Genomic DNA, 26959 nt, shown 5'->3' on the forward strand with positions numbered 1-26959 from the left:
CCAGCAGCTGAGAAACTTTTCCAGGCAAAAGTAATATCCCCCCCCGCCACCTCAAGTTTTTCTCTACTGGAGATGTTCCATGTCTATCAGAGCCACATTAAGCCCAATTGATTACATTCATTGTTTGTCGGTGCCAAAGCGGCCCCCTTAGCACTTAGAGAGGCGATATTCACAGGGAATGTGCAGCAGGCTCTCCTCGAGCCATCACCCAAGTTTGGTCAAGATTGCAGTATGGATCTCGGAGTTATACATTCCCAAATTCGACGCTCCCAGGAAATTCCCATTCAATACAAATGGAGCCCCTCTCCAGTTCACTTTGGCCCCATGCAGTGGACCTGAAGGCGGGCTGCCTCCCCTCTCGGGGGAGGGGGTCTGGCCACTGGCCGGCAGCACCCCCCATGTGCCTGCCCGCCAGGCCTTCCCGAGGCTACTTTCTGCCAAGGCAGTATGCCTGCAGCCACTGCATAACCAAAACCCAGCAACAGTCTGCAAAGAAAACCCTCCAGCAAGACATGATGGCGTGCTTGGAGCCCTTGCACACACAAACACACACCCTGGTGGGTCAGAGACACCAACACACGTCCACCAGATGGGGACATTATGGCATTGGAGCCAGTGCTTTTGTCCACACCATGCGTGGTGCAGAGGCTGTCACCGCACAAATGCACCGGATGGACATGGAGCACTGGATGTTTAGGTGCATGGGATAGATAGGTTTCTCAATAGACAGGTGCATAACTGTATGGGATAGGTGTATAGGATAGAGGGATACATGGATACATGAAATACCTGTATTGGATTGACAGGAGAGACCTATACCGTGTTCAGGGATTTTGGGGAGACAGGTGGATCGCATTACTGTCTGCGTTATCCAGTCATTGGAAAGTTGAAAGGAAATAACCAAGGGTGGGAGGTGGGGCCTGCCCCTAACATGTAGAAGCAGAGGCTGACATGCTGGTTGTCAAGGCAGTGGAGGATGCCCTCCCCCAAGAGGGGGGGAGGCATTGTTTCCCCTAGGAAAGGGGATTGTGGGCAGACAGGTAGGTGCCCACGTGTGCAGCTGTGGGCTGCCGCCCGCATCACCCACCTTCCTGCCTTCGCGGAAAGGACGGGAGTCGCGGGACCCATTCCCCTCTTCTCAGAAGAGACAGCAACTGCATCTGAGCTGCCCCTCGTGACCAAAACCAGCAGATAGCGGTGCGGCACCCACCTTCCTGCCTTGATGGAAGGGGTAGGAGTATATGCAGGATAGGAGAGGTTGGGAAGGGTCAGAGTGGCTCTGGACAGGGAGAAGTTTAAATAGGGACGAGCAGCCCCAAGAACTGAATGGTGATAGAGCAGTCCACACCACTCAGAGACGCCTTTCCTGCGCAGGCAGGACAGGCACTTCAAATGAGTGGCGTAGGCCCCCACCAGCATCACCCACCTTCCTGCCTACGCGGAACGAATGGGATGGACAGGACAGGAGAGGTGATTGGAAGGGGTCCGAGCGGTTCCAGGGGGGTGGGTTGATAGAGGGAACGTGGGAGTTGACATGGAGAAAAGGACAAAGGCTTCCTGGTCACATTGTTCAACATGACCGGGACGGACGACCCCAACATCCACCCTGAAGGATTGCACAGACTTCTGCTGGAGAGGCTTGTCCCCTCCTGTGTCTGACTGGAGGTTGCCAACAACATCACTCATCTTCCTGCCTTTGTGGAAAGGAAGTGAGTTGCGGGACCCATTCTCCCCATACACAGGGGCAACAGCAGGTGCCCATGGATGGGGGTACACCTTACCTTTCTGCAAAACCATATCTGCAAAAGCTTTTGAGCCACCCCTCGTGCCAAGAAGCAGCAGCAGCAGTACAGCACCCACCTTCCCAGAAAGGGTGGGAGGGACCCATTCCCCCCCATGCCCAGAGGGGTCAGCAGGAGCCCATAGATAGGGGCCCTTGTGCTGTGTCGCCCTACCACCATCAGCAGCAGCAGCAGCAGCAGCAGAGCTGGGTAGCGGCGGCAGCTGGCATCACCCACCTTCCTGCCTTCACAAAAAGGATAGGGTGGGCAGGAGAGTGTCTGCCTTCCTGAACAGTGGCCGAGCATAACGAACGAGGCTTGCGATGACCACCTGTTTGGCTGGAATGGCGCCTCCCGAACAGCCTGTTCGCGAGCAGCCGAGCGGCCTGTTCGTGGTTTTTTTCCGTTCGTAATGCTGTTCGTATCCATGTCTACTCATCACCACACTTCACACTCTCACTGAGACTTTGTTGATCATTCTATGCTACCTAATTCCAGCAGCATGTGAGAGACTTTGCTCCGTGCCAGACCTGAAATGACCAGACCTGCCTGGCATGGTCTATGGACTTTGCTTGTGAGTTTGAGCCTCAAACCTCTTCAGAGAAATGCAAGTTAGCAAGCTTATGTTTTTAGTCAGATAGGTTTAGTAAAGAATAGACAAGTTGTTTATTTTACTGCCATTTTGCTTGTGCCTTAATAGAGTGTTTCCTGCAACCCTGCATACACTCTTCTGAGCTAATAAACAACCTTTATATATAAGTCTCTCTTGAGTTACTGTCCAGCTGTGCGCAAATCCATCCAAAGAAAGAACCTGTAGACTGGTATGTCTCAAGTGAAACAGGTAGTTCAAGCTTCCCAGGAGGGCTGCTAGGGGTCTGAGTGGCTGTGATCAGCACTTGGGATGGCAGCCAGGGTGTTGAACTTCTAGACAGTCCAGTCCAAATTTCTAAGAGCTGCACTTCGAGTTCTGAGAGGGGTCCCAGACGCCTGGAAACAGGCTCAATAACGATTGAAGCCAGAAAATTACCCTTGCTTCACTCAGCTATTGGCTCAGCATTAATTTCAGTTCTCACGGGCTGACTCACTTGATTCTATAGGACAGTTTCCAATCCAAATGGCTGAGAGCAGTCCATAATAAATTACATCTTCTGGGTCCGCCCCCAAGCTATTTTGGCTATGAATTGGGATCAGGCTAAGGCTGTGCTGAAACAAAGATTAATTGATATAGAGAGGCTGATCTGGCTAGATTACCAGCCTTTGTAGCTCCTGAGCAAATGAGATTCCACCAGACTCCCCTTGCCCATCTAACCCAGATTGATGATCATAAGCTCAGGAGAGTCTTTATACTAGCTAGGTGCTCAGCACTCCCGCAGTGCTAGAGGGTCTGTATAGGGGGATCCCTCTGTTGCAGAGATTTTGTCAGTGTCGCATAGGGGAAGTCTAAACCATGGAGCACATGGTTTTAGATGCCCTTAGTACTAGATTGCACATGCCAGATACATTTTACCGCTAACAAAGGCATTGTCAGGCCAGTCAGAATCTAACTGGGTCTTCTTGGTCAGTTCTCAGCAAGTCCTCCAGTCCATCTATCAACCTTGAAGGGAGGATTGGATTCTGATTCAGATGTGGAAACTTTCAGTTCAGAACAGAGCCCTAGCTTCACTTCAGAATTGTCACTGGAAGAGGTGGTAGGAGAGTTGGACCAAAGATCTCCGACCATTGACTACAAGCTGTATGCAGAACAAATGCTACGTGTGGCGAAGTCACTTGACATAGATGTCTCAGCTCCTCAACCAAAGATGAGAGACAGTATCTTGAAACACATCTATGCTGATACTCCCAAGGTTGTAGCCTTCCCCGTGATTGATAGATTCATTGAAATTATGGATGAATTGCATCATAGACCCACTTCCGTTCCAGCCACAACAAAGAAGGTGGAAGCCTTGTACAAAGTTAAGATGGATAAGTGCCCTTACCTGTTCACCCATCCTTCAGCCTCATCCATGATTGCGGAGGAACTACAAGCGAGACAAAGGCAGGGTAGCCTTTCCATGCTGGTGGACAAGGAAGGCAAAAAGCTGGATGCAGTGGGTAGAAAATTATATTCTGGCTCAACCCTCACAATTAAGAGGACCAACTTTTTAGCCATCACGAGTGGCTATCAAATTTTCTTTTGGCAGTGAGGTCGGTTTCGTTTTCTCGGCCATGTCAGACACTCCTCTCCGCAGGTCCGGGAGGAAGCGCCTGAGCAGCCTGACCGGGCGGCTGATCTGCGAAGATTAGCCCCCAGGACTCCCAGTGAGGGAGGCAGGGTCCAGAGTGCTGCGGGAAGAGCCCCCTGAAACTGATGCAGGGGGTAAATTGCCCGTTTGCTCCTATGGAGGCCGGCAGACGTGCGCGGCACCTCGAGTGCTGCCGGGCCATGGAAAACGGCAAAGAGCAGAACTAGGCGAAAGCCTGTAAGTAAGCGAATCCCTTCTGTTATTACAAGCGTACGTGAAGGATTGGTGGGATCTGAAGCTAAGAAGGCTCGGGTTTCTTCCCCCTCACTGAGTTTCAGAACTTGGTCGGCGGTCTCCCCCCCCTAAAATGGCGACGAAAAAGCAGAGTCCCGCTTTGGGCAAGTCAATTTTGGCTGCCCTGCAGGGAAAAGGAGAGTCTCTCGAGGACTTAGTGAAGAGGTCGGTTATCGAAGCCATAAAGCCCTTTGTTGACAAGTTAAACGAAACGGATCAAAGGGTGGGCTTAATTGAGAGCGAAGTGAAAACCATTAAGGAAGTAGCGGGGGGGGGCAGAGAAGTCTGCTCGGGAAAATGCGTCACTTGTGAGGGCAACGAACAAAGAATTAAAGCTGGTGGAGAACCAGCTGATCGGGCTACAAGTGGAACGAACACAGACAATTTTGCGCCTCCAGAACGTGGAAGAGGAGGAAAATGAGGATTTAAAGGATCTTGCCTCGGAATTATTGGCGACACCCGCGAGGGCAACTAAAGAAGAGGTAAAAAGTGCCATTTTGGAGGTCCGTCAGGCTTCTTCAAAATATGCAGCGAAGCGTCAGCTGCCTCGCGAGATCATCATTGTTTTTTCATCTAAGAGGATCCGGGACACTATCCTATATAACTCATACAATGCGGATCTGGACTTTTTGGGGAACAAGGTCAAGATACTGAAGGACGTTCCATTTTTAGTTCGGAAAAGAAGATTTAAGTATAAAAGGTTTGCAGCTCTTCTGAGGGAACGTGGAATAAAGTATAAATGGCTATTTCCGGAAGGTATCTGGTTTAGTTACAAAGATCAAGCTTACAAGATAATATCAGAAGATCAGCTAAGGGACTTTGAGTGCAAAAACCAAGAATTTCAGCAAGAGGCCAAGCAAGAAGAAAAGGACTCGGAGTCTGAAGGGGGAGGGGAGGAGGGAACGAGCACGGCGGTTGCAGCTGTTCAGAGAGAACTGCGTCCGAGGCCTAGGTGGGGGAGGAAGATTTAATTTGGATTGTAATTGGTATTTTGCAAGGTCAACCATTCCATCAGTATTTTACAAAGTTTTAATAATAAACAATGGCAGTATGAAGGGAAAGCATTATTTGTAGTGTAGTGTTGTTATATGGTGTTGTTTTTTTTCTTTCCTTCCCTCTGCCCCCCTTCCTTCTCTTTGTATTGTTAGTTATTGTAAAAAAAAAATCTTTTGGCAGTAGATGGTCTCCTATGTGGATGCCGTGCCTGAGGAGAAAAAAACCCTTGCTAAGCTGATCCAGGATGAAGCCATCATCCTTACCAAACAACAAATTAGTACAAGTAGACACATTCTGGACATCTCTGATAGAGGCCTTAACACCACAGTAGCATTTTGCAGACACACGTGGTTATGTGCTACAGCACTGCCTTTTGAGACCAAAAACAAAATCGAAGATAATGCCATTTGAGGGAACTACTCTGTTTTCAGAGAAGACAGATGAGTACTTGTCAACAAAAAAAAAGATAGGTAGACAGCAAAATCATATGGCATTGTACCCCAATCTTCCGGATCGCCATCCTACAAGAACCCTGGGAAACCAAGTTTCCAGCCCAAAAGAGAATATCTCTCTTATAGATTCCAACCTTATAAGACGCAGTATCTGTACCGAGTGCAATATTTGAGTCTGAACCAGCCTTGAAGATGATAGACAGGGAGGTTGAAATCAACTCACCAAGTTCAGGCTCAGAAGGACCTCCCTCAGGGTCATAGGGAGCAGTTATGACTAGATAACCAATTGGTGGTAGTTCCAAGGTTATTTCTGAACAGGTTAACACAGTTCTTTGATTGTTGGAAAGTTATCTCTGAAGCTCATTGTGTTCTTCTAATTATTAAAAATGGTTACATGTTGGAGTTTAATATGTTGCCCCCTACTTATTTACCCAGGCAAGCTCCTGTAAATGTACTCCCAGAGCTGCAGTAGGAGATTCAGTCGTTATTGAGTAAAGGGGCTCTGCAAAGAGTATCTATCTCAGATAACCCCTTTGGTTTCTTTCCCGCTTCTTTTTAGTTGACAAAAAGGATGGAAGATAAAGGCCTATATTGGACTTGTGAGGCCTTAATGATCATCTGCAGATAACAAAATTCAGGATGGTTACCTTACCATGGGTAATCAATATGGTTTCCCCAAATATATGGTTTGTAGTCCCCCAGCCCCAGTTGTATGGTGGCAACTGAGCCAGGTCCAGTTGCATGGTGGGGAACCTGGAAGGACTTGCAGGGGGTGCTTCGCTTTTCCCTGTATCCCCTTCCCCAGACTATTCCCTCTTCCTGGCAGCCTCCATATGCTTACTTTTCCCTATATCCTCTCCTTCAAACCTACTAAACACCTTTTATCTGCCTTCCATCTTCATATTTATTTATTTATTTACTTCAATTATATACCACCTTTCTCCACAGTGGGGACCAAAAGCAATTTACATCATTCTCCTTGCCTTCATAATCCTCACAACAACCCTGCAAGTCAGGTTGGACCGACTCTGTGACTGGATCAAAGTCACCCAGTGAGTTTACACAGCAGAGTGATGATTCAATCCCGGGTCTCCCAGATCCTACTCTGAAGCTAACCACTACACTACACTGCCTTTGGGGGGTGTTGAACAGTAGCGAGCAGCCAGGTCTGGGTGAGTCATGCAAGTCATGTGGTATCAAGTTGCTTGGTGGTTGCTGGCAGGCCTGGCCCCAATTAGTCCTCCCTCAAAAGCTAAAACAGACCTATAAAAGGCCCTACCCGCTCCCCCTGCCTTTTACTGGCAGAAATCAAGCCTAGGATACTGGCTATACTATTGTGTTTGCCTAGCAATAGCCACTAAAGGTATCTGGTTAAAGCTACAGGTGTTTTTTATATATATATAATTTCAGGGTTTTAAAACACCCACGTTATATTTTTTTCAGATTTTCTGCAAACCTGGGGCATTTTTCGGGTGTGTCTGTCTTGTCTGTTCATGGCTCCAGTCTCCAGGTTTAAGTATTCTCAGACAAGGGCCACTTTGCTATTAGTATATAAGATACTGCTGATATGTTATGCTCTGTAAAATATGATGATGATGATTAAAATAATGTCAGGATTTCTACAAAGGAAGATTGTGTACAATGTTCTCCAACCCCAGACGGTTCTGGCTTTTAGATTCATCATTAACAGAACTATGCTTGGATGAAAAATTTTGGAGAAACCATCTCCATGAATTAATGGGAAAATCTATGGACCAAAGATATTAAATTTACAGATTGCCAATTGTTAAGAGATAACTGGTATAAAATGTTCTTTAGATCGTATATGATGCCCAAAGATATGGCGAGAATTAGTAAGGATTATAGTGGACAGTGTTGGAAATGTCAATGCACAGATGCAACATTTTATCACGTGGTGGACATGCAAGGAAGCATGAAGATACTGGATAAAAATACATGAAGAGATGTAGAAGATTTTCAAGCTCAGGTTTGAACTGAACCTGAAAAATATACTATTAAATATCTTACTGAATAATGTTTCAAAAGAACAGGGAGGTCTCTTCCAGTATATGGTGACAGCTGCAAGAGTAATATATGCAGCAAAATGGAAAACTGATTCTTGCCCTGATATGCCTGAGTGGATAGACAAGCTACATGAGTATGCATCAATGGCTAAAAACTTCCTATGTGCACAATAGACCAATATTGGAATTCCAGGAAAAATTGAAAGATTTCTTTGATTACTTAGGTTGAAACTAAGATAAATTAAGGTAATCCTAATATAGAGATAAAATATGGAAGAGATGATAGATTAAAATTACTGATATTAAAGTTTAGATAGAAGCAATCAAGGAGAGGGGAAGAGAACATTTATGTATTTTGAATATACTTTTCTGTTGTAGCTCAAATGTAACTCAGATATAGTGCTTTGTATTTTATATAAGTTTCTATACACTTTCTACTGTGATTTCTATCTTTTTAAATAAAACTTTTACTATAAAAACAAACAAAAAAATTAAGAGAACTATGCTTATATCACAGGATATAGTAAAACGATCCATACCTTGAGTAAGAACTCTTTACAATAGTTGCTGGAAAGCCTTCCCATACTGACTTCTCACTTGCATTTCTGAAGAGTGTGTGAGTTATTCATATATATATATATATATATTCTGTTTGACAGACAGATGTGTTAGTGCTGAGTTGTGATCTGATCACAGATGTTGCTCTTCATGAAGTGGTGGACTTATTCCGGGCTCATGATGCCACACTCTCTATGCTGATGAAGAAAGCCTATGAACCTACAGAGCTGGTACCAGGACAAAAAGGGAAGAAAAAACTAGGTAAGTAGATGTTCTCAGATTCTGACTGCCAGTGTTTTCATAGAAATTGGCCATTGTTAGTTACACAAGTTGACAATTTTCATAAAATTCAGGCAGAATATGCTAACTGAAATGGTGTTTCAGATAGCCTTTTTTGTGAGTTTTCGAACACCAACATGTTCTTATTGTATTGTCTTGATAGTAATGGTAAAGGTAGTCCCCTGTACAAGCACCGAGTCATCACGGCGTTTTCTTAGCATACTTTTTATGGGTTCGTTTGCCATTGCCTTCCCCAGTCATCTATACTTAATCCAACATTCTGGTGGGGGGGGGGGATTCAAATTCCACAAACAGCCAAAGTAAATCCTACATCTCGCAATAAATATAGTACTCTTGCTTGTGGTATATTTTAGTTTCAGAACCTGATGATTCTACTGTCTGAAGTTGTTTTCTTCTTTGCTGAATGTTAGAAAATTGGTTATAGAACTGGAAGAAATTATACCAAATATGAACTGTGCGTGGTTTAAAAGATAATTGCTGTCCACTATGGTGGCATAGTTCCTGAAGCTTATGTTGCCTGTTTTTGAACTCTTCATGCTTAGATTACTCTTCTCTCCTCCTTGGACTGAGAGTAAGCACAAGCCCTCCAGAACTCAACATCTGCTTGACCTGTTGCTTTTTTTTTCTTATGCGCTGTTACGTGGAGCAGATGCAACTTGTCAAAAAACAAGATTAACAGCGTAAAAAGAAGGACTTAAGTGTATATTGGTACTGTCACTTTTAAAGAGACATTTTCTTCTAGAAACCCAAGCATATGCATCTAGGATTCTACCTCCTAATGAATATTCTTGTATGAAACAATAAATCTTTACACAGCAACTGAGGTTTGTCAAAAATAATCTGATTCTTTCAGTGAGATAAAAGTGATTTGTCATGACCTCCTCAGGACCATTGTTTCTTAAGAGTGCAGATGTAAAGCAGTAATACTGATACGGTGTAAGACATATGAAGTGTTCTGTTTTTAATTCACCAGCTGTTCTGGGGATTGAATGCTTTCCACCTGCAACTTCCAGATAGAGGTAGCTACAGCCTCCCCACATAATATTTCTTCATCTTTGTTTGATAAGTACACATATCTTATATTTATATCTGCTATTTTCTTGGTGGAATATCTGACCAGCTCTCGTTAGATTGCATTAAAACAGGGCTGTAAAATGGTTTGTTTTCTGTTTTAGTGGAGCAGCGTGATTTCATTGGAGTGGATGGCATGGGAAAGAGGTTGCTCTTCATGGCCAATGAAGCAGATTTGGATGAAGAAATTATCATTAAAAGATCCATCCTGCAGAAGTAAGCTTTGGTGTTCCATTTTAATTAATTCCTTTGGTGTAGGACTATATAATCAAGAGTGCTAAAACAAATAGTTTTTAAAAGGGAGCAACAGGTAAGGAACCATTTTCCAAATTTGAAGGGTCATTCTGCATGGAGTTGTGAGTGCATAGGCAGGGCTGGGTGTATTCCATGTTTGAAAAACAATTAAATCTCATGCTCAAGCAAACAAAATTCCACATACACAAAGAATCTGAATTCTGTGACCCATATAATCTTGTTTCTGTTCTGTTCAATCTTGCTTCTTCCTTGAGGCCTTTCTTCAAGCAGCTTACTGGAACTGTGTAAGCCACAATATTAACAGTGCAGAAGAGGATGGAGGGAATACTCATAGAAACACTCTAACCTCTTTATCCTCTCCTTTAGCCGTCTACCCTCTAATAACAACATCAACAACATTTGATTTATATACCGCCCTTCAGGATGATTTAACACCCACTCAGAGTGGTTTACAAAGTATGCCATTATTATCCCCACAACAAAACACCCTATGAGGTAGGTGGGGCTGAAAGAGCTCCAGAGAGCTGTGACTGACCCAAGTTCACCCAGCTGGCTTCAAGTGGAGGAGTGGGGAATCAAACCCACTTCTCCATATTAAAGTCTCATGCTCTTAACCAATACACCAAACTGGTTCTCCCCTCTCCCACTTCATTGTGATTGACCACTGTTGTCTATCCAGCCATTCCCCTCTCCATTCTTTCCTCTCCATTTTCCTTTCCACTCATTTTAAAAAAAATTTAAATTTAATTTTTTTTAAAAAATCCAGCATAGGATTGATGCACCAATGGGTTGAGAGGGAGAAATTCAGGTAATAGATTGATCCAGCATTCCAGCAATGCATCAATTCATTGCTTGTGCAAACCGAAGGAAGGAAGAGTGCCAGCAGTCCTCAATCCTGATGCATTTGGTGGAGTGGTTAAGAGTGTGGGACTCTGGCTTCCGGAATGGCGTGGCGATGTCACGGTAGCTGAGTTTATGAGCTCAGTACCATGAGCTTCCCGATCCCCTGGGACCCGAGGATTCGGGCCCCCAAGACTCCCCCACGGAGAGGGGGGGTGGGCCAGAGCAAGGTGGAGGAGCTCACGGGGATTGGCAACCCCTGTTGGAGCCCCTGCACCAGCTCGAAGGGAAGGACCGAGGAAGAAGCCTTAATGGTACATAAGCTGCGAACTCCAAGACTTCGAAACAAGCGAAAACAAATCATGGATTCCTGACAAGATAGATGCAAGGACAACTGAAAGACCGAAAAAGAGTGATTCTATCTGATAGCTCTCCAAGTAAGAGTATTGTTTATTGCTTTACGACGGCTAAACAGCTTGATGAGGGAGGTTTTATTATCCCCCAGAGAGGCGGCCGCCTCATGGACTAGGAAACCGACATTCAAGAAGTGAAATATAAGGAGAGGTTTCCTGGGTTGGAGAGCTGGGGAGCAAAAAACTTTATTACTACAAATAGTAAGAGCAAAGGGGCTTTTTACCAGTCTTAAAGATCTGTGATTGAACATTTGTAAGTGAGTGGACAAAATGGCGTTTTCTGAAGAGATACTTTTAAAGCTGCAACAAATTTCTAAATTGATGGATTGTGTCTTAAGAAAAGCAGACGAAACACTTGGAACAAAAACAGGCTCAAACACTGTGTTAGATGCCAAGTTAGAAGAGAATTTTGATGGGACAGAATTACCTAAAGGAAAATTGGAGTGGAATTGTGAAAAATATTCCCAACAAAATGGAGGAGAAAATCGGTCTTATTCTGTGAAAGTACAGAAGAAGAAGTGGGAGGAGCGTGGTGAAAAGGAAGCTGTGAGGAAGAGTTGCAGTGCACTGCTACTATATGAAGTACAAAGCATACAACATACTCCAATCAAGAAACGTATCACAAAGATGAAGAGAGATAAACAGGGACATTATAATGTATTTAATGGCACCTCGCATGAATGGCTAGAAGGCAAAAAGAGTTGGCTATGGCTGATCATTGGAAAGAAAGAGGTTCAATGCTACTCCAGAGGGAGAAAGAAGAAGAAGAAAGAAAATGAAACTTAGAGTACGACCCTTGTTCCTTCATCTTTTCTTCCCCTCGCTCTTCTGTTTTTATAGCACAGAGCTTTAAACTGAAGTGAGATTAAAAGGGCGGGTCAACAGGGCTGTTAGGGGCTTTTGCAAATAAGGATGGTATATGGGATATATTGTGATTTTTATATGTCCATGTTCTAAATGCTATTAAAATTGCTTTAACAAAAAACCTAGAGAATCTGGAAATAAATTAGGCTTAATATGCCCCCTTCTGTTTTATGCGGTTTAATATAGACCTAATGCAATCCTCTATGCTTTTCTAACACATTAGATATTATTTACGTTTAGAGGGAGTGTGTCAAATTGGTCTTTGTGGTCTTCTATTCTCCTTCTCACCCTTTATCTTCCTTTTTGGATTTCTTTCCTTTAAATAAAAGTATAGGAAAGATGTTGAGACAAGGTATCTTCTAGGATCAATAGGGGAAACACCAGGGAGGTAGAGGGAACTTTGTAAATGTGTTAAATTTCAAAACTTAAACTATTGGTTAAGCTAAGTCTACCTACACATTTTCTTTTGCCTTTTGTAATGAAAATACAAGTACAAAACCTCAGATGGCTTGGATTTGATGTATGAAAGACTGAGGGTAGGCTGTTATAAAAATCTTTTTGTATATTTTTCCCCTTTAAGAAATTATTTAGTCAATGATATACACGAATAATGGGACTAATAATAGAATATAAAGATGTGGCTGTTTGTTTTTCTAGCTCTGTCTCTGGGCGGGCTATGGGCTTAGTACCCTGGGCTTAAAAATTAAAGGACTGAAGTGTGCCTTAAGAATCTGCTCACTTAGAACATAAATAATTGTAAGAAATGAGAAAAGGAATTGAGTAGTTGGGTAAAAGAGCAAGGAATTTAAAAGGTACTTGGAGAGATCTAAGTGGACTGTGTATTGTATAAATGGAAAAAAGGGGGGGTAGTCGGTTACTCAGGTTTTTTCCCCTATGGATTGATGTCTGTAGTGCAAATTTCTTGAAATTTTGGATGTATAATGATTATCTTGTACACGAACCTGATACTAAAAAAGTGTTCTTTCTTCTTCTTTTTTTTAAAAAACCCTAATAAAACTTATTATAAAAAAAAAAGAGTGCGGGACTCTAATCTGGAGAAGTGGGTTTGATTCCCCACTCCTCCCCTTGAAGCCAGCTGGGTGACCTTGGGTCAGTCACAGCTTCTAGGAGCTCTCTCAGCTCCACCCACCTCAGAGGGTGGGTTTTTATGTGGGCATAATAACAATATACTTTGTAAACCACTCTGAATGGGCTTTAATTTGTCCTAAAGGGTGCTATATAAATCTAATGTTGTTATGATTATTATTATGACATGGTGCAGACCAAAAAGAATGGCACCACTGACCAAACGAGAGGTGTGAAAGGGCCCAGACAAGCCGATTCTATAACTTTCAGCTTGACTTTTGGGATAGTGAGGACATGTTCCCAGTGCAGAAGGGGCTAAAATTCCCTTAAAAACTAGTACCCAACAGCCAGTAATGTAGATGCACAAAGCATGGTGCTTGAGATGTGGTCCATAACTTGACAGGTTGTACAATACTGGAGGATGCAATCCTTGGTTGAAATTTCTAAGTACAGAGATTAAAGGAATAGCTAAAAATGTCCAATGAGATTCCACAGAATAAGCTGTGTTGGAGATGAGCACTGTAGTGCAATTGCAGTGCAAGGTCAATATACCTTTTGCAGGATATGAAAGAGATTAAAGTACATCTGTCTTAGAGGAGTTCGGACATAGTGCCATAGGAAGTCTTTGCCCCATATTTATTCTGGTAATATTTATTTCCATAGTTACTTGCCTGGTTTTAGATGTATATCCGTCTGCAGATAACAATGACCATTTAATCAGTTAATCAACCCAAGTGTTGGACAAACATGTAATTTGTACTAAAGAGAGAAAAGTTAAAGTAATCTGACTTCAAACCCTGGGTACAGATGTGAGATGAATTTTTGGGTCTGAATAGTTGGAATGTACTTTGAAGACTCACTTCACCAAATCTCTTTTCCCTGAGCATTTGGCAAGCCATAGGTTGGAAAAAAACTTCCTTTGGCCCTCCCCCCTCAAAAGTGAGGGCTGCTGATATATCTGTTCTCAAGGAATGATTACTACAGGCAGGGAATTGTTTTCCTCACCTTAGAAGTTTATGGTTGCACAAAGAAAGACAGTAAAAGACACCTGTTGGAGCAGGTCTAAATTTGGAGCGCTTCCTTTTAAAATGTTGTGGTTGTTTAAGGATGAGTCGCCCCTAATAAACCACTTACCTTCGTGGGTGTTCCATCTGTGCAAATGCAGGTGCAGAGCTGCTTGGAGAGGATATGCTAATAAATCACAATGACAATCCAGTCTGCTCATTACCTCATCCTGAAAGGAATACCTCCTGTATGAAACGTATGGACTAATCGCAAGATAGCTTTGAAGTGTCAGCGCAGTCTGGCTTGGAAGGATCTTACTTTTATGTATTAAAAAGGTTTTTTCCCTCCCTCTTCCCTTGTCTCATTCTGAGATGCGAATTCAAGAAATCATTTTTCTTAAGATTCTTATGTGTGTGGGGGGGGAGCATACTCAGGAGCAACTGATATTTAAAAAAAAGTTCTTATGTTTCAGACATCTAAGAAAACGCCCTGTTAACATACTAAGAAAATGCTATCTCAGTGGAACTTCAGTTTTTGTTGTCAGGATCTTCTCATGAAATTTCCCCTTTACATAGCAGCTTGGATCCTATTGCATCTTAAAATCTGGTGCTGTGACAACTGCACTGGCTCCCAACTGAGTTCTGGATCCAGTTTAAGGTTTTGGTTTTGATATTTAAAGCCCTTAACGAACTGGGACCAACATTCCTGCGGGACCTCCCTTACTATGTCCCTTGGAGGGTCTTGTGCTCTGCAGACAAGCAGTTACTGGTGGTCCCCAGCCTGAGGGATGTTTACCTAGCCTCAACCAGGACCAGAGCTTTTTCGGCTCTGGCACCAGCCTGGTGGGACGTGCTCCCAATGGAGATTTTTTGCAATCCCGCAGGGCTTGTTAGACGGAGATGTTCTGCTGGGCTTATGGCTCAGGTGTCAGTGATCTGCCTCTTCTGACTGCCCATGCCCTTTACATGCCTGCTATACCTTGCTGCCCTGGATGTGATTGGTAGAGTCTTCTATCTGTCTGCATTTTATAGCCTCATTACACTCTGATGGTAGATACCTTTTAATTACTGATTTTATGTGATTTATCCTTGTTTTAAAGTATATTTAATTGTGTATGATTTATTTCTGTTGTGACCTGCCCTGAACCTGCTTGCGGGGAGGGAGGGATATAAATAGAATAACATAAATAAAATATAATTCTGTATGAGTGTAGATCCTATAAAATACATTTTCCAGATTAATTTTGAGTTTTAAGTCAATGTTAAGGTTTTTACAGTTTCCTCTGAGGCACTGTAAATCATTCCAGTTGGAAAAGGGATATCTGATGGAGAAGATGTGTTAAATAGCTCAGAGAATTTTCACTTGTGGAGACTGAGTGAATTCCCCCCCCCCTTTCATATGTAGTTAATTACTATAAGTGGTACGTAGAAGGAACTCTCCCTAAAGTCAGTCTGACTGTTGACTATACAGAATTTTTTTTGTCTACCATTGTATATACCATTATTCCAGTTTGCCTGGGTCAGCCACGATTTCCATATTAACATTCTGGAAAAGTAATTGCTCATAGACTGTCTTAGTTTTGAACAATTTTAAGAAATCTTTCTAAAAATGCTTATTAAAAATAAAAGTTAAATTTGTTTTGTGCATTTGTTTGTGTGTACAGTGCAAGTTTGCCACTAAACTAGGAGATGGGGATGGCAGGGATGGACTTTGGGAATCTTGCTCAGGGGGTGGAATGATAGCCCATGGAGCAGCTTCTCTGGTCTTGGGGGCCATCATCCCGGCACCAGAGCATGGCCCTTGAGGTCTACCCTGCATTCTCCTTGTATCTTTCTGATGTAATTACATATTCCAGTGGAGCCACTGCAAGTCAGTAGGCATTTGTGCCTCCTATCATATCCAAGGGGCCTTTCAGTCTTTCCCATAGTTTCCAGTGGGTATTCTCATAATGCATTTTGGAACCTGCCCCTACTTGCCTTTACAGAACTCCCTCTCCAAGATTTGGGGGGCTGATTGTGTGTGCCAGGGGTTGTAGGTATGGCCCTTGTTGGGTTCCACTGTCCTTCTGGTCTTGCTTTTCAAGTAGGGGGTGCATGTTTCTCAGAGTGGAATGGGGGTTGGACAAGTGCGTGGGCAGGTGCCCTGTTTGCACCTTCAGTGTGACTCCCTACCATGGGGCAGGGCTCCTGTTGAGGCAGGCACCTTTGCTGGGATGCTGCAAGTCCGATCATGGGGTCTTTCTGCCCTGTGCTCCCCTCTCTGCAGGGCGGAAAGTAGCATTGGCAGCTGGTGACGGCAAACTCAGCCCAACGCATGGACTGGGTATGCCTTTCTCGGCCACTCATAGCGCTGTCAACTGCAGCTGCTCTGCAATTGGTGGATTCTATTAGCATTGCCTGGACAGCTACAGAGCATTCTCTCCTGGCCGTACTGGCATGGTGCTTCTGCCAAAGTCCCTAGGGAGTGGACAAGTGGCACCACAGGTATGCTGGCATGGTGGGCCTCAGGATTGCGCTGTCCATCTGCTTATTCAGATTAATGGAAAAAATGAAAATTCAGCCTGGTATTTGGCAGTTCATTCTAAATCCTTTATATTTAGGAGATGAGGCTCTTTGCTTAGGAAGAAGTAAGAGTGAACTTGCCTTGATTTAAGGGTAACCATTATAGGATTATTAACTATTTTATTGACAATTTGTAAACCAGAAAAATACTGTTTTCCCCATTTTAGGTCATTAGTCATTGTTAATCCAGTGTAACCCTGAGTGAGCATGTCTGCTGATAAGTACTTTGTAAATCTTTTAAGGGTAGAGTGCTAATTTTGGAAGAGCATTGTTTGTGGTTTGTGTTAATCATTTTTTTCTCTGCATGGTTTTAAGAGTGTTCAGAAATGTCCTTCTCTATTGCTTTTCTATTGCTGATGTTATATTATTACTAGTGCCCCAAACTACTTAACTGTGTACAATGATATCTGCATGCTTACCTGTAAAATAGATGGTTACTGCTGGATTGGCAGGAAGTAGAATAGAAGAGCAGCACTGGGGTATGTGTGTAGGGGGAGTTAATAGCACAAGAAAATGCTGACTACTAGTGCAGAACTGTTGCACAGAGATTTATTCTAAAACATAGGATTGTTAGGTTTTTCACTATGAAGACACTAAGGGATATGATTTGCTAATTGCATATATGGGTATATTGGTGGTTCTTAGATAATAGAACAAAAAAGAAAAAATCCTCTTTTCACATCAGTACTGTTGGCACAGTACATTATATAAAATTAAAGGTATCATATAGGGACTCAATTTTTAGAATAATTCTAGACTAATAGTACTGTGTTACATTTTTTGGAAATTATATGCCTTTCTCTAAATATGACACAGGGGCATAGAGGCATGATCCTATCTTCATGAGCCCTCTTCTACATGTTGGGGAAAATGGATTATAATATAATGTCCATTATGTATAAAAAGAGGCCATCTCTGTAAAATCTGTTTGTGTTCAGGGTATTGGTTCACATGGGCCCTATTGTGATTTCCTCCAAGTGCAAGCAAAAAAAATTGTATCAATAATCAGTAAGACACCAAAACAATTTCTGTCAAGTGTGAATAAGATGATTCGCAAAAAATCTGCAGTGTTCTCTAAACTGTTGGATCATTGAGACCTGCATATTAATAAAATCCATCTTGTCTATTGTTTCGAGGATATTGAGAGATCAAATATCATGGCTCAGTGCAAATAGGTAGATTGGATGACCTAGATGACTTCTAAACATACAATTATGTGATTCTGTTTCTTGCAATATTTATGACTTTTCATGTATTATGTGGAAATCTGCTGAAATTTCATACAGGCTGCTCTTGAGTACCGATTATTCTTAATCAGTTGCTGTGATATAGTGATGGCACAGAAAGGTGAGTGTGAGGTCAGAGAAGTTATCCATGCTTGCTTGGACACAGTCTGAATCAACTCTGCCACATGTTAGACATATGTTACTCATCAGTGGGCTATGGAACTCCATGACGCAAACAGACTGGAATGTAGAGTTAGTTAACACCCCTGTCCTGGTCAGAAATGTATCAACAAATGTAAGGAAGGAGGATGAAGAAAATATTATGTAAATCACTGCAAGGGTAGCGTGAGAAGTGTGGCTGTTTCTAAAGTTGTTGAGTTCTGTTGTTCCAAATTCAGCCCAACTTCTTGCTCCAGCTTTTTTTACTGTTCAGTGAATCATGAAATTTGTGCCTTAGCAGGACATTTTTCAGCTAGCTACAGGGCAGTACCTGTGGGATTTTTTTGCAACCAACTAGTGATCTGTCTCTTTCCAAAGGAGCCTTGACCTTAAAGCAGCTCTTGCTTAAATCTCATCATTCAGTTCTCAGATGTGTTGTACTTTGAAAGAATACAAAACTGAGATCATTGTTTTTAAAATTAGCAACATTTGGTATTATTTGAGTTATGTAATGCTAATTTGCTACACTTACTGTGTTGATTGCTGAAGGAATGGTGCATTGCTGACCCATTCACTGTGGTACAACTTTGCACCAGCCGGTTGTACAAAGGACCTTAAGCCCTTTGGGGAGCAAAGACAGAATATAAATATTAAAAATAGATAAAGCAAATTAAAATATTAGCAGGAAACATGGTCTACAACTAGCACATTGCTTTTGAAATGATCTAATACATTCTGGTTTTAATTATTTTAAACGTCTTTATTTGGAAAAATTCTACTGAATGGTTTTCCAAGTAACTGCTTTGCCCCCAAATAGTATTGTGCTGGTGAGTTTGAGTGTTACATAAGGAGACAGGTATAATAGCAAATAGCCCTCCTTGTTAAATCCAACATGAGACTCTCCACCCTTGCTTCTGCCATTATCCTACTTGGTGGCCACCATCTTCATATTTCATAGAACTTTAAGAGTCGGTTATTAGAAGGCAAAAAGAATGTATGTCCAGTAGTTAAGTGTACTGCCTCTGTAATGTGCAAGTATTCCATGTCCTTCCCGGTTGCTGTATCCAAGAGTAGAGCCAAGAGCCTGGTTCCAGGCTGGTCTATTTGAGCCCAAACCTACACTAATGCACGTCACTTTCTTGGCATCTCCTGTCATACTTCAGGGGCTTGACAACCCCTTGACCTACTTGGAAAGAGCCTGGGCCAAGGGCTGGACTCTAATGGACATTGTGCTCTTATGTTAGAGACAGCTGTGGCTGTCTCCTCTGTCTTTGTCCTGTGAAAGCGTACAGAGGAGGGGACCCCTCCTGAGCTTATCTGCCTGTCTCCTGAGAAGAAGAACCATTGTCATGTATACATAACCTTGGAACTCTTGAACTTTCTAAAACATCTCTTTGCTCTCATCCTTAGTTGCTTTGCTTTGCTTTTGCTTACATATACATCATAGCTATGGGGGATGGGAAGTGGGAACCTAGACTAGGCTGGCAGCTAAGGAGGTTGAGAACTGGGCTGTTCTTAGAATTCAATTTAGACTTGGGGCTTGGCGCAAAACTTTATTCCTGGCAATGAACCTGTAATGGATTGCTGAACTAGTAGATTATCAATAAAGCTTTAACTCATGCAGTTCTGGACTCATGCTGTGAAGTCATTGAGATCTACCAGGCAGAACCTTACAAAGCAGACTGTACGTAAGGAAGAAAATATTTCTTGTGTTATGTCTCACTCCAGGAAGTTGCTGGCTTAAGTTCTACACCCACAATAAATATTCCCTCTAATCTAGTCAGTAGCCCACGTTAGTAAGGTATCTTTGACTATGTGGTGAGATGCTGCTACAAGCTGGGAAGGAATGCAGATATCTGGGTCAAGTGAAAGCAGAAATCAAATTTATTGTGCAGAATAGTACTAATAACTGGGCTAGGTAATTAGCAGATCTCTAGAAGTCAAAAATATCAAGCATTCAGTGATATTACCCAAGATAAGAAAGCCCACTAACAAGCACTCCAGGGCTTCAAATTCTATGCAAGAAACTCCTTTCAAGAGGGAAGGAAGAGTCCAAAAAGGTAGACCACAAGAGAGAGAGCAGAAATGGCTGGCTATAGCTTCTGATCCATGTGGGTACAAGTGGAGACTTAAATGCCAAGGCAGGGGTCCAAGCAAGTAAGGGGAAGCGAAGCAAATCCACATATCAACTCAGCAGCTCATACAACAGTGGAAGTCTTGGACAAAAAAAAATGCACACTGGGCAGAGTATGCCAGGTCTGAACATGACCAGACTGATCTCACTTTGGGGTTGGATTCTGGTCCTGGTCATATAACAAGCAGTAGTGTTCAAAAGCATTTTTTTTCATCGTAGGCTTGGAAAGAGGGGGAAGAGGGCAGAGTGGGGGACTGGGTGTGTTTAATATAACTGGATAGCAGGAAAGGAGGAATAACTTTTCCTGAGCCCGAGGGTTCTTGCACCCCTGCTTGCTGAGCTGGAAGCTTGAAAGTGCAGTTCTATGGGTAGGTGGATGCTGGGTAAAACATATTGGTATCTCAGATACTAGAGAAAATATAATCACTTTATCATAGCCCATTGGCACAGGTGCAGAAGACAGCCAGCTTTTCAGTTGCACAGAACATCTCTTTGATTAACGGAAGAGTTCTGTGCGACTCTAATGGTAACTGCTTTAAGTCCAAGCTTCTTACTATCTTCATCTATTTAAAAAACGTGAAAACCTGTTTGGCTTAGCCTATAGAATCATACTACTTTAGCCAATAGATTGCTCAGAGTTTCGCTTTCAAGGAGGCTGCAGGGATTTGCAAATGGAAGGGAAAGGTTCTTCAAAGCATGAATAGTAAGAAGCTTGTGTTCTCACAAAAGAACGAGGTGTTATGTGGGGAGCTGTTAATATTGGTGTTTACAAATGTCATGAGTGATAGGGGTAGGAGTGTCATTCATGCAGCTTTACTTAAAAAAAAAAACTAGCAAGATTGCTAGCATTAAGACGCAAAAGGGATGGAAGGCCTGTGAACTGCTCAACACTCCATGGAGTACACATGAGTCTCTGTGCAACCTCAGCAAGAGGAAGGTTTGCTACCCTAATGTTTGCTGCTGTTCACCAACTGGGGGGAGAGGGTAAAGTACTGTACCCATGGACACAGCTTCACTTGGGAATACAGCTCTGGGGGTGGCACTTGTCTTCTGCCTTCAACATCTTTCAGTGTCTACAACTTGACTTTCCCCATAGAAAATGGCTTGTGTAATACACATGCTTCCAGGCTTCGCATTTTGTAGTAGTCCTGTTCACAGGTTACAGTGAACTCATGTACAATTCATGTGCAGTGTACACTTGATTTTTAAAGTATGCACATTGAGTAATTCTCATGTTATATTCAATGCATGTACAGGTGAATATGTGATACTAACCCTAGGTCCCTGGTTTCATTTGTAAAGTGAACATGCCTTGGCTCTTTTTCCCTAGCACATACACATGTATAGTTAGAATGGAGTATGAAATAAGAACTGCTTTCTCCTTCACTTGTCCCATGCATTTCTATTAATGTAAATAAGTTTATTAATATTGTGTTTATTAATTAATGTTTCAGTATTAAAAGAACTAAGTGAATTCCTCATTTATTTATTTGAAACATTTCTATGCCATCTACCATCCAATAGGGTCCCTGATATAGCAAACATGAGTACTAGCACTACTTTTTAAATAAAAAAGCACTGTCCAAGACTGTAGTTTTTATCTTTCCTCCCAGTCCTTTCTTTCCTTTTATATTCTCCATATCCCTTGACAATATCACCATTCCCTTAATAGTATGAAGTCTTTATCTTTGACTCTATTATTTATTTTTTTATTCATTTATTTGTTTGATTGATTGATTTCTAGCCCGCCCACCCTGCAAGTGGGCTCAGGGTGGGTTACAACAATAATAAAAATACAAGGAATAAAACAATAAGATCAGAAGTCTTAAAAGAGCATAACTTTCAGTAATTTAAAATTTCAACAGATATAAATTCCAGCATCCCAAGATGGGCCCCCCTTCACTCTTTCCTGCCCACTCTTTTTTCTCCTTCACTCTGAATCATGTTGATCTTCCTTAACAACATTCTAAAACTCTTCTCTTCCCCCCTCTCCACCTTGGGGTGATGCTGGGGACCTACTCCTACCTGTCCTAATTTTCAGGGGACCTACTCATACCTGTCCTCACAAGACCCCCTAAGTTTCCGGGAGATTGGACTTTGGGGGGGCGTGTTGTGGTCCCCCTAAAGTTGCTTAGTCTTAAAGGTGCTACTGAACTCTTTGCTATTTTGTTAGTTTTCTGAGACTGTTTCTGAGCCTGAAGCCAGCAGGGTCCCTCTTTTGCAGCTGTGCTTAGCAAATGCCACTTGTGGACGGGTGCTGTTAGTGTTAGGTTCTGTTCTGTGGTGTTTCTCCACTGGCTGAACTCAGTGCCTGGCTGCAGTGAATGATACTGTTCTACTGGGCTAAGTTGCAAGTGTGTCCCTTGGTTCAGTTTGGTTTGGGTTGAATAGATGTGATTTTCTGGTATGAAGTTGTTCCCCTTGCATCAGTTTGGTTATGGGAGGGGGGGCTTCAGTTTACTTCTATTTGCAAGAGTTCCCTTGCTTCATATGGTTTTGTGTATTTTGTATTGCTGTTTATTCCATGTTTGACTGTATGTTGTATTTTAATATTAATGTAATGTAAATGTAACATTAATGCTGTTACCCACCCTGAGCCCACTTGTGGGGAGGGAGTGCAAGAAATCTAATAAATAAAATTTGTTTAAATTAAATTTTTGTTAGTGGGATTCTCTTATGTGAAGGTTGGTCCTCATAGGGAACTATGGAGAGTGGCTGGCCAGCCTGCTCTAGGGGGGCTGGGTTTTTTGAGGCGTTTGTGTTTAGTTCTCTTGGGCTTTCCTGGGGATGATCTTGCATTCAGGAGCATGCCTCAGCTGAAGCATCCTTGCCCTGTGCATAAGTGCTCCTGGGAAAGACATTTTAAAAGTTCTCATCATAGAGAACAATGGGGAGTGGCTGACCAGCCTGCTCTGGGGGTGCTGGGCTTTTCCCATAATAGAAACAAATACGGTGGCTGGGGTCACCTTTGGAAGGGGCATAAAATGGCCCCCAGAGTCCAATATCTCTGATACTTGGGGGTTCTTGAGAGGACAGGTAAGAGTAGGTCCCCTGGTAATTTGGTGCATTTTGCTTGCAAAATGCCACCCCCAGCCTCCTAGAAAGCCCACTATAGGGAATAATGGAGATTGGAGGTAGATAGGAGCACCTTCTTTGGGGGGCCATAACATGGCCCCCCAAACTCCAATCTTTCTGAAATTTGGATAGTAATGAGAGGAGAGTTAGGAGAAGGTCCCCACCAACTTTGGTATTATTAGGAAAGAAAATGCCCCCCCGGCACCCACATAGCCAGGAGCAGTGTTTCCCATTGGAAACAATGGTCGAATTATTCCTAATAATCCTGAAGCAGTGTTAAATACCTAAAGCCAAAGCAGCTTGCCACTTTGGGTTTCACGTTTTCCCAATTTTTTTATGCTTCAGTAAACCCAAAGTGGGAAACCGGAATATGTGCCAAGGTGCACACCCTTAGTTCCTACCATGAGAGGGTCATTGCAAACAAGTATGTCCATCAGATGTTCTAGCTGTGGGGGTTCCTGGTTAGACATTACGTCACAATCTATGCAGGCTACACCTGACAGCATGGTTCCTCACACTTTAGGGTTGCATTTTTCTGAGGAAGTGACAAATATCTTGCTAAATGCCCACAGACTCTCTACTAGAAGATCTTATACCCTTAAATGGACAGGTTTGTACTTTGGGTTGATGCTAAAGGAATAGCTCCTGACACCTATACTTTATCTAATATCTTGCAAACCTTGAGTTTGGCTTCTTTCGAGCTGTTTCCACAGCCTCTGCTTTGCCTCCTCAAACTAAACTTAAACTGTGTAAGTTGAGTAATTGTATCTTCTTCTCTTGTTTATCTGTTCTTCTGCCTTCTTTTCTCCCTTGTTGTCTTCCTTGTCTCAAATTTTTGACTGTAAGCTTCTCAGGGTACGAACCTATCTTCTTGTACTCTGAGAAGTGCTTTGCACATTGATAGTAATAATGCATATGCACACCATCATGTGCATTACAGATACACATAAGGAAAAACTACTGGGCACTGCAGGATCTTTTAGCTTCCAGACTTTCTTGTTCAAGTCATTTCCATTCTTTCTCGGCTCCCCATGTGAATACTATGAATGTTTATGTCCTTTCTCACAAGATGGTTGTAAGGATGACCTACAGAGACTTTGCAAACCTGCTTTCATAACTGAAAAACACAGTAGATGTGCTATACAAATTATCAATATAACAATAGGAAAAGGACTGTCGGATGCTTTGAATCGCTTCTACTAAATATGATACCTATGCTTGATAGGTAGCCTGCTTCCTGCTTTGGCCAAATAAACTGAACATTGTTAAAAAAAATTTAAAATATCCCCTTGAAACTCTAGAACAATACAAACCAGACTGGAGGTGCTATAAACTTCAGCTGGACCGTAGGAGGGAAAGATGCCATTTTCTGTTTGCATTTTTATTAATGCTATTTATGCAAGAAGGCCTTTCAGTAAGCTTTATTATTTTTCAGAGAGGCCCAGTTTTCAGCTCTCGCAATAGAATGGGTTAGGGCTGCAGTGGGGAAATGACATCCCAGCAGCAGCTCCTAGACAGAATGGCTAAAAGTCCCTTTGAGAACAGGGCCTCTTCAGACTACTTTTTCCACAGCCTTTGCTTATAAGAGCACTTGAGAAATATTGTTCTTCAGGTAATGTCATGCTTTGTGCTTGGTCTGTGTCTTAGAATTTCAGTGAGCACCTCTTTCCCATGCCAAGCAGCTATTGAAATTTTTTAAAGCTTTTCAGGAACGAAAATATGTGAGCACATATTTAGCAGCACCAGACGCTATTGAAAGAATAATGGATTCTTCCCACATTCAACTCCATTCTTATCCTAACGGCCAGACAACTGGAGCTGCAGTTGTGTCAAAATTATTTTGTTTCTGTGCTTCAGTCTTATTTTACACTCCCCCTCAACCCCAGTTATTCTTTTAAAAAAACACTTTATTTTTCATTTTTAAACAACATATATAACACATATAACATAACTTTTTCTCAACATCAAGTCTAACACTTACAATAAGAATTTTTTTGTGGTTTGTGATTTTAGTTTCTTCGAGAGCTTTTTGAGAGGTAGAATGCTGTGTTGTGTTGAACTTTATTTGCTTGGTTAGGGAGGCTTTGGTTGTTGAAACCTCTTGTCATCTTGAGTAGTGTTATTTGATAGACTTTATACTCTAATAAATAAGTGAAAGATACAGGGCTTTTTTTCAGCAGGAACGCAGTGGAACGGAGTTCCGGAACCTCTTGAAAATGGTCACATGGCTGGTGGCCCCGCCCCCTGATCTCCAGACAGAGGGGAGTTTCGATTGCCCTACGCGCCGCTCAGTGGCGCGGAGGGCAATCTAAACTCCCCTCTGTCTGGAGATCAGGGGGCTGGGCCACTGGCCATGTGACCATTTTCTCCGAGGGCAACCCACTGAGTTCTGCCACCTCTTTTCCCAGAAAAAAAGCCCTGGAAAGATATATTTGTGTTTCTGGTTGTACCTCATTGGCGGTGATACATTCAAAGAATAGGTACCATTTCTCTGTGAAATTGGTTGGTTTGGGGTAGATCTCAGCTTTAGTGAGGCCATCTGTTACTTTTTCAATTATGAAATGTTCCCATACTTTATTATACCAGTTTGTTAATGTAGGTGTTTTTTGTGATTTCCATTTTGCTGCTATTGTTGTTTTGGTAGCTACTAATAGGTTTCTTATAAGATCCAGTCTGATTTGTGGAATTTTAACCCCAGTTATTCTTAATAGAGAAGTTTACTTCTAGAATGTATGTATCAGGCAAAACTATGTTATCTGTTTATAAGCAGTGGTTGTTCCGTTGCTGTTACACTTTAAAAATAATTGCTATTTAGGATGGTCCTGTTTTTTCCTTCCATTTGATATATGTGGTGCAGTAGTTAATGAACTTCATTGTTGTATGAAGGATGAGAATGGTAACCTTTTTGAACTTTGGATATTCTTGCAATTGCAGAGTCATGTTGCAGAGAAGAGGTAACAGTGAACAAAAACCTAGCAAGCAGTGAGTGTTTAGAATTCAGTATGAACTAGAATGAGGGGGCCAGCAAAATATTGCTTAATTTACTCTTCTGATTTCTGTACCTGTATGAAAGATGTCTCATCTTGCTTACTGCTGAATCTTTCCATCTGGAATTCAGTAGTTCCCTTGCTTTTGAAAATCCATTCAATTTACAAAATATGTTCTCTCTTTGCCGAAGAAATAATTTGCCTATGGGGTTAATGTAAGACTGAACGTGTGTTTCTGCATAAATGATCTTCCAACCAACACTGGATACCTGACAGGACAGAGGCTAATTAAAATTGTTTGCATTTGTATAGGCCTGTTGTGTGTGTTGGGGCTACACCAGTGTGTATGTTCTATGATCTGGCTCTGTTTTAGTCCTACTAACACTGCATTAAATTGAGTGAAGAATGGAGTGTCTTCAGTTCTTGTTAGGACCTAAGAATCATAGCATGATTATTTTAAGAAAGTAAATGTTCCTTCCTTGTAGGCATTTGAAGCAATTATCTTGAAAACTCTTACAGATTTGTGTTTTAAAAAACTGGATTGGGGGGGGGATATAAAGAATATCAAAACCTTAAGGTTTCTAAGTGCATTTTGAAGAGTTTACTCAAGCATTTTTATATCCAGACTTAACTATTCCAAGATCCACCACCTTTAG

General features: G+C 42.2%; 1 protein-coding gene across 2 annotated transcripts in view; it reads left to right on the plus strand.

Annotated features, from left to right (window-relative positions):
* Window positions 1-26959, plus strand: part of EIF2B3 (eukaryotic translation initiation factor 2B subunit gamma) — a 191148-nt gene that overhangs the window by 40570 nt on the left and 123619 nt on the right. For both annotated transcript variants that reach the window (XM_054981225.1, XM_054981226.1), the window contains exons 4-5: window positions 8429-8588; window positions 9803-9914. In XM_054981225.1, coding sequence (XP_054837200.1) covers window positions 8429-8588; window positions 9803-9914 — 272 coding nt within the window. The remainder of the gene's footprint in view (window positions 1-8428; window positions 8589-9802; window positions 9915-26959) is intronic.

Source organism: Eublepharis macularius, chromosome 5, assembly GCF_028583425.1.
Source record: "Eublepharis macularius isolate TG4126 chromosome 5, MPM_Emac_v1.0, whole genome shotgun sequence".
In the NCBI taxonomy this organism is placed as follows: domain Eukaryota; kingdom Metazoa; phylum Chordata; class Lepidosauria; order Squamata; family Eublepharidae; genus Eublepharis; species Eublepharis macularius.